The sequence below is a fragment of the Zeus faber genome (genome assembly GCF_960531495.2).
Source record: "Zeus faber genome assembly, chromosome: 2".
Lineage (NCBI taxonomy): Eukaryota > Metazoa > Chordata > Actinopteri > Zeiformes > Zeidae > Zeus > Zeus faber.
The window spans coordinates 34,931,565-34,946,743 of NC_137189.1; the positions used below are offsets into that span (position 1 = coordinate 34,931,565).

At 44.0% G+C, this 15,179-nt stretch overlaps 1 protein-coding gene across 1 annotated transcript in view; it reads left to right on the forward strand.

Moving 5' to 3' along the window:
• sts (steroid sulfatase (microsomal), isozyme S) overlaps positions 1-14,837 on the forward strand; it is a gene marked incomplete at both ends in the record, with an annotated part of 15,804 nt that extends 967 nt beyond the window's left edge. Inside the window, 8 exons of the mRNA XM_080023900.1 lie at positions 3,467-3,588; positions 6,306-6,428; positions 8,649-9,054; positions 9,626-9,762; positions 11,195-11,332; positions 12,640-12,799; positions 14,206-14,327; positions 14,479-14,837. Of these exons, the coding sequence (XP_079880026.1) occupies positions 3,467-3,588; positions 6,306-6,428; positions 8,649-9,054; positions 9,626-9,762; positions 11,195-11,332; positions 12,640-12,799; positions 14,206-14,327; positions 14,479-14,837 (1,567 nt within the window). The remainder of the gene's footprint in view (positions 1-3,466; positions 3,589-6,305; positions 6,429-8,648; positions 9,055-9,625; positions 9,763-11,194; positions 11,333-12,639; positions 12,800-14,205; positions 14,328-14,478) is intronic.
• Between the last annotated feature and the right edge of the window lie 342 nt (positions 14,838-15,179).

Genomic DNA, 15,179 nt, shown 5'->3' on the forward strand with positions numbered 1-15,179 from the left:
CACCTCTGCCAAGCATCATTCTGGCAAATGTCCAGTCCCTGGAGAACAAGATGGATGACCTTCAAGCGAGGATTACATTCCAACGGGATACGAGAAACTGTTGCGTCCTCTGCCTGACCGAGGACATGGCTGAACCCACTGGTTCCGGATGAAGCCATTCGTCCAGCCTAATCCTTCTCCGTGTTCTGCGCCGACAGGTCAGAAGAGTCGGGGAAATCCAAGGGTGGAGGCATCTGCCTCATGATAAACAGCGGCTGGTGTAACTCCAAAAACATCAAGACTCTCTCCCGCTCCTGCTCGCGGAACCTGGAACAGCTGACTATCTCATGCCGTCCATTGTACCTCCCCCAGGAATTTAGCACAGTCATCATTACAGCAGTTTATATTCCACGGCAAGCAGACACCGACACAGCACTATTGGACCTGTATGATGTGTTGTGCAGACTTCAGAACAATGCGGCTGTGGTGGTGACTGGGGACTTTAACAAGGTGAAACCTGAAAAAACTTCTGCCTAGTTCTGCCAACACATCACGTGTGCTACCAGGGGAGATAGAACTTTGGACCACTGCTACACACCATACAAGAACGGATACAAGACCGTCCCGCTCCCTGCTTTTGGGAAATCGGATCATTCCACTATTTCCTGTTTACAAGCCGTCCATCGCGTGTGGAACGATAGTGACAAGGGACGTAAAGCGATGGTCAGACCAATCAAAGGCTACGCTTCAGGACGCTTTTACTGACGTAGACTGGGACATGTTCGCATCAAGTTCCAGTGACGTCAGCGAGTTTATGGAAGTAGGTACGTGGTTTATAGCTATGTTAGCGGATAGCATCGTTCCCACGGTGAAATTTCGGATATTTCCGAACCAGAAACCGTGGGTCGATAAATCCACCCGCGGTGGTCTGAATGCTTGCACGGCTGCTTACAACGACCGCCTTGTATCCGGAAATATGGACAGTTACAAAGCAGCATTGTACAATCTGCGGAGGGAAGTCCACAGACAATGCGGTCTCCCAGGTACTGCACACCATGCTCACGCACCTAGATGGCTGGAAGGGGGCCTATGTGAGATTGCTGTTCATCGACTATAGTACAGCTTTCAATATCATAGTCCCCACCAGACTGGCTGTCAAGCTGAAGGAGCTAGGGGTGAGCACTCTGCTGTGTGCCTGGATCCTTGACTTCCTCTCAGCCCGGCCCCAGGTGGTCAGGGTGGGGAGGCACATGTCTAGTTCCTTCACCCTGAACACTGGATCCCCCCCAGGGCTGTGTCCTCAGCCCCCATCTGTACACACATGACTGTGTTGCCAGGTCCAGCTCCAACACCATCATCAAGTTTGCTGACAACACCGTCATGGTGGGCCTGATCACCGTCGATGATGAGAAGGCATACCGTGAGGAGGTGGTCACTCTGGTGCCAGGACAACAGCCTACTCCTGAACGTCAGCAAAGCCAAGGAGCTGATTGTGGACTTTAGGTGGGGATTACAACCAAGGACACACGCGCCGTTGATGATTAATGGGACTTCTGTTGACAGGGTGAGCAGCCTCAAGTACCTGGGAGTCCACATTGCTGAGGACTTAACATGGAATACACATACAGACACTCTGGTGAGAAAGGCGAGGCAGCGTCTTTACCACCTCAGGCAGCGGAAGAAATCCAGAGTCTCGTGAGTATCATCAAGTCCTTCTACTCTGGAGCAGTGGAGAGCATCCTAACAGGCAACATCACTGCCTGGTTTGGGAACTGTACTGCACAGGACAGGTGGGCCCTGGAGAGGGTGGTATGGTCAGCTGAGCATACCACCGGAACTACCCTCCCCTCCCTGCAGGACTTATACACCAGGAGGTGTAGTAGCAGATCGAGGATCATGAAGGATCCTCTCCACCCCAACAACAGATGGTTGTTCCAGCTGCTGGACAGAGAGACTGAGACAGTTTCTGGCCGCAAGATCAATATTCAAGAGATTCAAGAGGTTTATTTGTCCCATACATATACATACGTTCATACATACGTATATGCAGTGAAATGTCTTTTCCCCTTGGAATGTAATTCTCGCTCAAAGGTCATCCATCTTGTTCTTAAGGGACTGGACATTAGCAAGAATGATGCTTGGCAGAGGTGGACAGTAAGGTTTCGTCTTCATTCTGACCTGAATGCCACCACATTTACCGTGGTGCATCCTCGGTGAGCCCACCCGTGGAACAGCAGCTCCATTGTTGTTGTTGAAAAAAGCGTTGATGCGTAAAATCTCTCTGGATCCGCGGATAAAAAGTCCCAAAGTTGATCTTTTGGGAAAAATGTTATATCCACGAGTGCATCGTGCACCGTAGGAGATCACTGCGTATGAGTTTCTGCCAGACATAGTGATATAAAACAGATAAAAATACAAAAATGTGCATAATCAACAAGGAGCGCTTGTGCAGGCAGGCGTAACGGGCAGCGCCGCGTCACAATCAAACCATAAGGACTGTCACACATAGACCCCACTGCCTTATTGTTCCTTATGTTGCCTACTGTACTGCATACTGTATCACTATACTGGGTCATAGCATACTGTGCTGTATTGCTGTTGTGTTTAATGTTACTGTATTGCTGTGCTGTACTGTTGTATACTGTACTGTATATCTCCACACACACTACCTCACTTTATTCACATGCCACTTTACTGCACATATCTATATATACATAATAGTCTATTCCTTTCATTTCTATTTTGTATCCCTACTTTGTATATTACCATTTTCTCACCCTTATTTTATTCAATTTACCAGTTGAATTGTGTTTTAGGAATCAGTTAGTTTAGTTAGTTAGTTAGTTATTGTGCCAGTTAGTTACAGACCAGTTAGCTACTTGTTGTGATTAATCTCCGGGTGCGTTGCAATGTCATTTCACTACATATATGTATGCTTGTATGTATATGTATGTGACAAATAAACATCTTGAAATCTTGAAACATTGTGTATAGATAGATAGACACTTTACAGTGTTACAGCATCTAACATAGAAAACAATAGATAATAATAATAAAGTGACAATGGCAATATGCAAATTCACAAAAAAAGTACATATACAATAAACCATAATCAAAATAAACCTAAACAATTAACAAGAAATACAAGGAAGAATAATCAATAAACTACCAGATCAACAATTTCAATATGAACATTTTTTTTAATTTAAAGTAGAGTTAGAGTAGGATATTTTTATTTATTTAGTTTTTACCTGAAAGAAAATAAAAGATTATTAAAACACTGGTGGAAATGATCACAATACACTGGTATTGTGATTATCCAAAAATATTTAAAAATGATTGAAAGTGTTTAACCCCCTTTGTTTTCCCTATAGATATTTTCAGGAGTTGATGTATTTCCTCTCTTCTGTTTATTTGACTTCTCAAATGTATTCCCTGCATCAGAACTATGTTTTGGAACATCTGTGCTAATAGCTTTTCATTCCAGCACCCCAAACATCGACCGCCTAGCCCAGGAGGGCGTGAGGCTGACGCAGCACCTCGTAGCCGCACCACTCTGCACGCCCAGCAGGGCAGCGTTCCTCACCGGACGTTACCCCATCCGCTCAGGCCAGTTTAGCCTCTTTTTTTTTTTTTTTCATTAACCTGTGCTGTCTCCATGCTTGGCATACGGCACAGGGTAATTGTATGGCATTGTATCCAAGACAGTTAATGTGCAAGTGGCGTTCAACTTCTCGACCTGCAATGCCACTCTTCATTCATTCTTTAATAATCGAGAACTGCTGCAATAACTGGAGGGAGGAAAGGAGAGGGATGTAACCAGGAGGGTGTTGGGGGTGTGTTCAAAGCGGGGGTGCTGGTGGTGTGTGTATGTGTGTTATGTGTGTGTGTTATGTGTGTGCGTGTGAAGTGTCCACCGGTGAGTATATGTGAGTGGTGAGTGGTCTGCTGGGGCAACAGCCTCACCACAGCTGACAGGAAGAGACTTGACAAACTGATCAAGAAGGCCAGCCCTGTCCTGGGGGGCCCCCTGGACCCAGTGCAGGTGGTGGGAGAAAGGAGGATGATGGCTAAGCTGTCATCCATGATGGAGAATGAATCCCACCATATGCATAACACTCTGATGGCACTGGAGAGCGTGTGGGAAGGAGCTATCGCAGGTTCTTCCTTCCAGCGGCTGTCAGACTGTATAACCAACAGTGCAGCCAGTAGACCCAACCACACACACACACAGACACAAAACTGTGAAAAATCCAAGTTCAATCTTTTTATAGTTTAAACAAAAAAAAGAAGAGTGCACAGTGCAATCCCTGATGTGCAATGTGTCAAGATATGTGCAATACACTTAGTAATATCTGGTTCCTATTTATGGTGATTTATTTTTTATTTTCTATGTTTATATATTTTATATTGTTTATAGTGTGTACTTGATATGCTCTTTACTTTCTGCTGTCCCCTTTTTGCTGCTGGAATGATGTAAATTTCCCCGTTGTGGGACTAATAAAAGTATATCTTATCCTATCTTATCTTATATGGGACCTGGTTCCAGTGTATAAGGTCAGTATTATATCGTACCACCTCCAAGCAGTGGAAAAAGCCCCGAAGCCATCCATGAGGCCTGCGGCCATACAGACGCTCCACCACCTCAGGAAATCCTGGGCACCCTGCCCTGCAGCCACAGAAGACCCCCAAGCCCCCAGAGAAGCCGGGAGCCTGTGGAGCAAAACCCAGACCCGGCCCCTGAGGAGCATAACCAAGTCTTGGAGCACGCATCATTCAACCCTGCACCCTCAGGGGTGCAGGGTTGAATGACTCTCGAAATAGAATGGAATGACTTTCGATTTTAAGGTCACGATTTGATTTTCGATTTCAACATATGTACCTAAACAGTTTAGAACTTTATCAAAAGTAGACTTTAGAATAAACAATAAGTTACTTATTACACTACTTTTAAATTACTCGTCAAATAACCTCAGAAAAAGGGATATTTTTACAAGAGGGGAACGCTGGTAGTAAAAGGCAAATGACTACCTGCAGCTCTGATCAGAGCGCTCTTTTCTCCAAACAAAGCCAATAAAAACTCTAGATGTATTTCATTTACTCCATTACCTGCTGCTGCTCCGCTGCAGGCTACTCCTTAAAAAATTCCTGCCTGTGTTCTCAAATGTCACGTGGCCCGGCAGGTCTGCAGCTGGTAGTCGGGAACCTCTGCACAAGAGGAAATTCCGTCTGTGATGGTCGGATTTATTTCCCACTTTCATCGCCACACCGTTGGAATTTGCTGGACATTCTGGTAAATGGCGCACTCTCCATTGTACACAGTGAAACACCGGAGGACAGGGAAATGCGCCGGTGCGCTAGTGGGTCTCTGCCGACATGGACTTCGAACACTGTTACTAGGAATATTTCTCTCTAATGTGTGTTTACTGTGCAACAAGCCGAATGAACTTATGTTGTACTTTATTGTTTTTTTTGTTTTTTTTTGTAATATTCAAATTCTATTCATATTTTGTTCCTGCGCAGCGGACCTCTTTGGAGAAGACTGCAGCTCTCCAAATCGATTCGGAGCTGGGCGAGCCGCATTCGACATCCCCCGGCGCACACGGCATTTGTTTATCCGCAGATCTTGACTGCCCCAATATGGCGACCATGTCGGACTGTATTACCCACAAAAATAAAGGGAGATTCGTGAACCTGCTTGTGATTTTGAAGTTTACAGTCGAACGCTCATTTCTATCGTTTTTTAATATATAATCGGAATGACACCCCTACAAACAAACTTTGCCATTTTACACTAGGACGAGACAAGCCACCCCAATCACATAAATCATTTTACCTTCACTAATTAAATTCAGTTTTTGTTGTTGCAGCTCCAGTTGAGCTCTTTTAGTTTGCATATGAATTCTCTCTTTTTCAGTTTCAACTTCATGCCTCAATCCATTTGTATCAAAAATGTTAGGGTGGGAGCTTGATGTAAAAGGCGGAGGCAAGGCATTACAAACTGAACCTCAAGATAGCTCCCCCTGAGACAAAATGTTCTTTTCCACTAGATTAATTTTCAGAGCTTTCTTAACTGTTTTTTAAAAATTTGCCATTCAGTGCAAAATTTAAATTTTTATATGATAAGCAGCGTAGGACCTTTACCTCTGTATTTCTGGTATGTATGAAGTTAGAATTATTTAGGAACCATATTTTCTGGAGGGGCGTCTGCTCCAAGTATGTTGTATATAAATTTGTCAGTGGGGAGCCATTCCTCAGTGATATTTGTTCATTATTTGGGAAATTGTAATTAGATGTATTTTTCCCTCAATATTTTTCTCTTCCAGGCATGGTTGGTCTTGGAAGGGTCGGGGTCTACATCTTCTCTGCGACCTCCGGTGGTCTTCCAGGACGAGAGACCACCTTCGCTAAGATCGCCAAACAGCAGGGATACGACACAGCGCTGATAGGTACCCTGTGGTCATCCATGGGATCAATGATATAGATATGGAAAAAAGGGTAGATAGAACTTTATTGATCAGCAAAAGACCTGACACAGTAGGTGAGATAAGGCATCAGATAAGTGGAGAAAACGTGGAAAAACAGATGCTTAAATGAGAACTGGTTATTAGAGTGGTAGAAATATAGATACCTCAAAAAGTCAGTCAGATTATAATGGCACAAGAATAGCTTTGAAATGAATGTAAAATAATGAAAATAAAACTGAAAAAAAAAGATCATTTGCAATCACCCATCATATTTTTTTTCATTTATTTGATTTCAAATAAGTCGTTTTTGGTATTGAGACATATGTTTGCCCTTAATCTCTTCATTGACAGTGATACCAGTATAAAACTAAAGTCTTGTGCAGTATGAGTAAATGTTTAATTTAATATAAGCAGAGATTTTTTTTTTAGTAGGCAACCCCCCACGCCCACCAACAGCTCAAGCAAATGCGAGGCCCGGTGTATGGTAACCTGCCAGATGCCCCTCCCGGCTACAAGCCCCGAGCGCCCAGTCATGCAGCGAAGTGCACTCGGCGCACACTGCCCCGATGTCAGCTCTGTCAACACTGGCAGACGGCCATATATGTAAGCCCTCTACCACCCCTGACACCCTGGGCACCCGGGGTGTCAGAGGGAGTAAGGCCGACAGCTGCCTCCTGCACCGCAATCCACATCCACAACAGCAAGAAGCCTCCAAGGGGTCCTGGAAGGCACCCGGCAGCACTCCCCGCAAATCCGTCAGGTTGCAGCAGGCCAGAAACCTCTCAGCACCAAGGACAAGCTGCCAGGACCCGAACACAGTCGGCAGGAGGCCCACCCAGGCACCCCCCCGGCCTACCACACCACCACACCAACCCACCAGCGCTCTGGCAAATGCGGTTAAAATTGCGGGGTATGGGGTTGTAAGTCCTCCAAGTATGTCGAACCTGAATCACTTGCATTCCTCCTGCCCCACAGACCTTGGTCTGGTCGAGTATAGTGTTTGGAGTAAGATTTGAATGGGTGTGTTCCAAGCTAATATAAGTGGTATTAAAGTTGCAGGGCAGTAAAGCGAAGCACAACCAGATCAACGCAGGGGTGCGGTAGGCCAGGCAGCGGCCACGCAGACCCCACCCCAGACCTGACTGTGCCTCAGCCCCCCCACCCCCCCTGTACCAGGAGGCACCCAACCAACAGCGATCCGGCGCAGAGCTGCCCGCTATGCACCCTCATCAGGCCCCTGAGCAGCACCCCCCAGCTGCCACACATGCGGACCACAAAACAGACCACGGAACACATCCTCCCACCCACACCCGGCCCCCTCATCGACGAATGGTACACGCAACGTGAGTGCCAGAGAACAGATACCCGGATAGATAGGTGCAATGATGGGAGTCAATGGGAGATAACATATTTTCAATGTGTAAACACTGTGTACCCCCCTACACTTTCATGTTATACATGTGGTGTTCAGGTCCACAAGGGGAATAAAAGTGTGGAAATTGTAGGCCCTGTGTACCTCAACTCTGTCCTCCTTCAACATGTGTGTGTATGTACGTGCGTGCGTGTTTTGTCTTTATGCACCTACTATTCCTGCACAAAGTTGCAACATGGTTACATTTCAAGAGAACGTCTGTCCCCACATTCCCGCACACTTTACCATCTGTCTTATTGGAACCATTCTATATTTTGCTGCAAATTGGGGGTGGGACACAGCAAATAAATAGCTTTGCCTGTGTGGCTCCTTATCACAATCGATCAAGATGGCGAAGAGGTTCTCTGCTCAGAGAACAGGGCCTGAGAACAGATTGTAGAAGAGAGAGAAGCTTTGGCAAAGGAGAAGAGGAAGAGTTTTCAGAATATGAGGATCACATTTCTGTTGATTCAGAGTCTGACAGTGAGTTTGAAGAAGATCAGATTGCCCATCGGCCAGCCCCAAAACGAGCCCATCAGCAGCCAGCAAGTCGAGAAATATGGATGTAAAAAAATCGTGATTTTGAATGGTCTTCTTGTCCAAGGAACGAGCCAATGTGATGAGGATGCAACTAGGACACGGATGGCGGTAACTCATGTGCAGGACATCAAATCTTCTTTCGAACTTTTCATTCCGGATGCCGTCCAGAAAATAATGTTGGATTGCGCAAATTTGGAGGGAAGGCGTGATTTTGGAGAGAGGTGTTATTTTATTTTTATTTTATTTTTCAGGAAAATGGCACCTGGGGCTGAACTGCAAGAGCAGCGATGACCACTGCCACCACCCAGCTGCCCACGGATTTGGACACTTCTTCGGCATCCCCGTCACCAATCTGCGTGACTGCCAGTCCGGCAGCGGCACAGTGTTCTTCCAGCTCCATCGCTACATCCCCTACATGGCACTGACTGCCGTGGCCTTCACCGTCGCCGTCCTCCACCGTCTGGGCGTGGTGGCTGTCCGTGGGTGGCTGGTCCTTGGTATGGCGGCCATCAGCGGCGCAATGCTGGCCGCGTTTATAACCACATTCCCCATCTTCACCTGCATCCTGATGAGGGATCACCGGGTGGTGGAGCAGCCCTACGTCTCCGAAAACCTGACACAACGGATGACCCTGGAGGCGGTGGACTTCTTGGAAAGGTAACAGGCTTTTTGATATACAGTTACTCCTCACTTAAGGACCTACCTGTTTAACGGCCATTGGGATTTATGACTCTCTGACCAGTCTTAAGGTGCGCTGTGTACAATACCGCGGTGTGAGTGCTGCGTGCGCGGCGTCTCAGCGTCAAGCATCTCATCGCGCATCACTGTTCTCAGTCAGTCTCGTTCTCTCAGTCTGTCAGTATTCACTATGCTAGCGTTTGCAATCGCCACCCCCCCTTACCGCGAAGTAACACTGGTCCTCGCTTATCGACCAATTGGCTTAATGACCTGGTCATAGGGACGGAATTGCCAACCGTCTGCCATCATTGTGCGTGTGGATGGGTGAATGTAACATAGGCACAATCAAGCACTTTGAGTCATATGACTGGAAAAGTGCCATATAAATGCACCCCCATTTGTTTCTGTTTGGCTCACTTTCTGTTTTTTATTTAGTCCCTCCTGCCATCTTGTCTCATTCTAACACTCTCTTTGTCTTTTAATTTTCCTGTCCATCTTTGTTGACATTGACGTTTTTTTTTAAATTGATGCTATACTGTTATCTTCTCAGGAGCGAGGGAAGACCCTTCCTCCTTTACTTCTCCTTCATCCAGGTCCACACCGCCTTATATGCATCACCTCGGTTTCGGAAGACAAGTCGCCACGGTATCTATGGTGACGCCGTCCATGAAGTGGACTGGAGCGTTGGTAAGTGGACGCTGCTTTATATTCCATTACTGAGGTTTAAAGAGGTTCATTCTCAAAGGAGGGAAGAGGATCCTTTAGTCCAGTGTTTCTCAACTTTTTTCTGCTGCGGCCCACTTATAATTAAATAATCCCACGGCACACAGCTTTCATGTTAACCACTAAAAACATCACAAAACCCCACAAGCATGTATAACTGTGCTTATTATTATGTGTATACTAATAACTTTACTATACTGACTATGATACTAGTAGTTAGTGATGCAAGACTCGTGAGCGATTCCTTCGTAACAAACTAAATCTTTTAAATATTGGGAGTCACTCCGGCAGTGTGCAAACTAGTTAATCTTCAACTCACAAACTGAAAATAATTAGGGTAGGAGGACTCATTTAAAGACACAGGCAAGGCACACAGGACAAAATATGTAAAAAACAACAAGAACAAAAAAGGTATTTTCCATAATTCACATTGAACATGACTGATTTACATTTTCACTCCACCAAAAAAAAATTAAATTGTGGCAGAATTACATGACTCTAATGAGAATGCCGTTCACAACTCAAGAGAGACTCTTCTGACTCAAAGAAGAGTCAAACTTGAACGACTCTTTACTGAATGGCTCATCAATCGCCGGATGTCAAAAAAGAAACCAACCTCCGATCACTACTATTGGTTCTTACTTTCAGTAAGAATCGTATCGGTATCCTGGCTGAAATTGTGCTCACTTGCAAATTTGAGCTAATTTCCATTATTTCCTTTTTTTAAAGTAGAATTTGAAAAGGGCAGTTGTTGAAAAACACTGCTTTAGTCTGCTTTAGTGTATAACCACTAAAATTGTAGTTTTGATTCAACTTTATACCTCCTATATTTTGATTTCTACTAACTTGGACTCAATAGATGGGTTTCCCCTTTTCAAAGAGTTGTGACCCAGGAGCGCCATAGAAAGTGTCTTTATAATATAATTAAACAAAATGTTGCTGTGTGGTGCTCAGTTAATTGAAAGAAAGCTATTTTGAAAAAAAAGAAAAAGAAAACGCTGTTTTGTTTGATCGTTTTACAAGCTGATATTTGAGTAGGGCACATTAGGATGGAACTTTTTTTAAATACTCCTTCAGTGAGCTACCAAGCATGTATAATGTTTTGGAAAATATTTGAAATATTTGGCACAGAGAGAAAAGAAAATTGAATATAATGGAAGATTGATGGATGTTTTTAGCATTTCAGAAACTGAAAAAATATGTACTCGGAAAAATATAAGAAATAACTTTATTTTAAATACAATTTTTTTTTTTCCAATACACAATTAAATTACTTAAACCTTACATTTGACCTATTCTGATACTGTATGATGAAATACACAATTTAGATGTTGCCCTCTTAGGGTAAAATTTTTTTCCACCCATTAACTTGATTGACCAATTGATCTGGTCCCAGGCCAGATCCTGCAGACCCTGGAGCGGCTGGACCTGAGGAGGAACACACTGGTCTACCTGGCCTCCGACCATGGTGCTCACCTGGAGGAGGTCTCCTCCGATGGACAGGTCCACCGGGGCTGGAACGGCATCTACAAAGGTACGGCCTGGAACTGGCCGGAGTGTCTTCAGACTAGGGATGTTAACATTAATCGACTATTGATTAATTGCTAATAAGAATTGAATCGATTAATATTTTGTCTTAAGGATAAGAACTGAACCACCTGCAGTCTTGTTGTTGTCATATCAATGGGAGTCTTTGGGGTTCAGGGCGTTTGGAGAAAAAAATACCCATCCAGGAAGTAGTAGTACTCACCAGAACAACAAAAAAAAAATGGCCAGTGGAACAGGAAGTAGTAGTAGAAGTAGACTGAAGCTTCCAGAAGAACGACAAATAACAAACACGCCGCACGTAGAAAACAGGTGCTTCTCAATGCCAAGGAGGATAGTATGTTTATTGTTGCTCAACAAGTAAATGCTGCGTTCAGATGGAACACGGTAGACCGGAACAGGATATCGGCGCTTTCTGAGCGGCACAGGGGGAAGGGAAATAAAAAACGGAGCGAGGGAGAGGGACGACCGAAAAACAAAACAAGCGATGTTGCAATGGCGATGACTCCAATAATATATATTAAACTAAATTTGTTCCTGTCTGTTTCTATATAAGAATGTTAGTAATGTTTAGTATTTTTATAAGCCATTCGCTGTCCATATCTGCACCAGAATTCATCTGCTACATATCATCCGACTCATTCCACTGCAGAGGATGGCAAAAAGTTAAATTGTTTTAACTCCCGCTATATATATTCCTGTATGCACGAACCACTTCAGCGAGTCTTGCCTCGGACTTCATTTTGAAAGAAAATGAAATGAAATGAGGAAAAACACGGAGGTGCGCACAATGCGTAGGTCCCCACATACCATGCCGCCAACCCCTGGTGACCTCATTAGTTTTTATCTTATCAATTAATCAATCTACGACTGTTACGGTTAAAAACTATCGATGAAGGAAATTCCTTTAAATTTGCATCTCTATTTCAGACAGATATTTAGAATGGACATGCGCTTCCTGCGGGAACGTGTCGGCTGACAGACAGACTAACGGATGTTTGAAGACTGGCTGACAGACGAGGGGTTAGCGCAGTCCTATCAATAGATTCTGGGATTTGAAGTAATCCATTATTACGGCCCTAGCGGACCCGACTGAAAAGCCCGCTCTCTGGGGTTTGTACTGTTGAGCCAGATGCTATTTGCTATGCTCTTTTGTCTCTGCAAGCTGTAAGCCATTCCTTTGGTTACCGACTGCCCCCCCCCCAAAAAAAGGGCTTTCGAAGCGAGACAAGCTGAATCGTCGATGTGATCAGGGAACTGCTTTCCCCTCCGTCTCTTTTTGACTTTCTTCTTTAGGAGGGAAGTCCACCAATTGGGAGGGTGGGATCCGGGTCCCGGGGATCCTCAGCTGGCCAGGGACGCTGCCTGGAGGCAGGCAACTGGACGAGCCCACCAGCAACATGGACGTGTTCCCCACTGTGGTCCGACTGAGCGGGGCACCACTCCCACAGGACAGGTGAGCCTTCATACCTTATATAATACAATAATATACAAAACAACGGGACGGAGGACCCATTTGCACCCATGACCCTGTTGCCGGTTCACTGGTTGTCCTTCCTTGGACCACGACCTCTCTGACCCATGTACAAGCGTTGACAATGAGCGATTGTTTTGCTTGGCTGGCCATGTGGTAGATGAGAGAAGAAACTGACTTTTTTGCGACAGGGCAGACATGCTTTTGTTTGTGAAGAAAAACTTGCCATTCATTTTGAAGTGATTGCATTAGGCCTACAGATAGGTTGACAACCAACCAAATGGTGCCTTGTTATATTCTTCTGTTTCGATTACCTGTTTCTCACCTCTTTTCATTTGGAAGAGTACAAATACTGCACTCCTTTTTTAGTTGGGGGTTTGTAAAAATCAAGGTTTGTCCTGTAACTTGGTGCACTTTTGAATTTTGAGATGTGTAAAAAACAAAACAAAAAAAAAAAGAGAAAAAGATCCAAGGTCCTGTAATCTAATCTACTTGTGAATTAATGACATTAGTCGTGTTGTTATATGTATCTGTTGCACCTCTTTTCTTTTGGGAAAGAAAAACATGTTAGATAAAGTGGGATATACCACAATTTATTTTCAGTTGGGTTTTATTTGTACAAAAGAGCTCCGTCCAGTAACCTGAAGCACTTTTTTTATTTTGAGATTTGTTTGCGTGACAGTTAGAAAAGGCCCTGACCTGGTGCAGTTTGGAGAAAATGTTTTAATGTTTTATTATTGACATACAATTGAATTTTCCATTAAGGAAAAGTTAGAAAATGTTTGCGTATTCTGTCAATGATAGTTCTTCGAAAGAACATTATTGGCCAAAATCGGAATTGGCAGGTCAGACTCGGACAATCGGATGACTATTTATTTATTTGATATTATGAAACACTGGTCCAATAAAAAAAAAATAACTTTACTTTTTTAAGCACAATGCGTCTATTATAATGTAATATATTGTATTACAATATGAGTGTTATATGTCAGTTATTCATTTCATTTTTTACATCCTTCTTGATAAAAAGTTTACTGCAAGTTTACTTGCAGTAAAGCAAGTTCACACAAAAGCTTTACTGCAAGTTCAGTAAAGCACTTAGAGGAAAATAAAGACAAATTTAAATATTTCATTTCTGTATTCAGCTGAATAAGTTCAATAGCTTTGTGATTGCACATCGGACAGTACACCAAAAAGCCAGTAGAAATTGTCATTATGTGTATAATATCAATGTACTGTATATATATATATATATATATATATATATATATATATATATACATACACATAGATTTAGAAACAAATTGTTACCCTTTGTATCGAAATGGAAATGAATCAGGACGTCCTGACGCAGAGTGAATTTAAACTCTGTGTCTTGTGTCCTTCAGGGGGATCGATGGACATGACCTCATGCCGCTGCTGCAGGGAAGCGTGGAGAGGTCGAGCCACGAGTTCCTCTTCCACTACTGCAACGCCTACCTGAACGCTGTCCGGTGGCACCCCAAAAACAGTAAGTCCAAGAAAACGCTTTACATGCAAGTGTTTTATAGTTTATGTATGGTTATTATTTTTTTATTGTATTGTTGTTATTATTCATTAAATTAATAATTATTAATATTATTATTCATTAACAATTCAATAAAATACGTTTTTATTTTCAGGCAGCGCTGTTTGGAAGGCCTTCTACTTTACGCCCAACTTCTCCCCGGAGAACGAGATGGCGTGCTTCGACACGCACACGTGCTACTGCATGCCGCCCTACGTGACCCACCACGACCCTCCGCTGCTCTACGACCTGTCCCAGGACCCGGCGGAGACCACGCCCCTGAGCCCTGCCACCGAGCCAGATTTCCACACCATCCTGGAGGTCATGGGAGACGCCGCCGAGCGCCACCAGAGCTCGGTGGAGCCTGTGGAGCTCCAGATGTCCCCGGGTCACCTGATGTGGAAGCCCTGGCTCCAGCCATGCTGCTCCACCCTGAGCCGCCTTTGCAGGTGCCTGCATGACTCCACAACATAGGAGTCCAACTGTTGACCTTGTCTCTCAAAATACATGTTGGATGGAGATATTATTACAAGTTAATATTTACCAAGGGGACATAATGATGGAAACTTCTAATTGTGACCCACCGCAGCAAAACCACATTGTCGCGCATTTCTAAAATCGCCATGAGCTGCCAAATAAGTCGGAAAAAAATTAGATTTTTCTAGATTCATGTTCCTTTGTGGGGTTTTTTTATCTCTCAATGTATTTTCAAAGCCAAGTTTGATTAATAAATAGTAGAAAGATGTTAAATCGTTGAGTTAAATATTACCATTAGATTACATGGGGAAACACAGTTCACTTACCAAGATGCTGAAC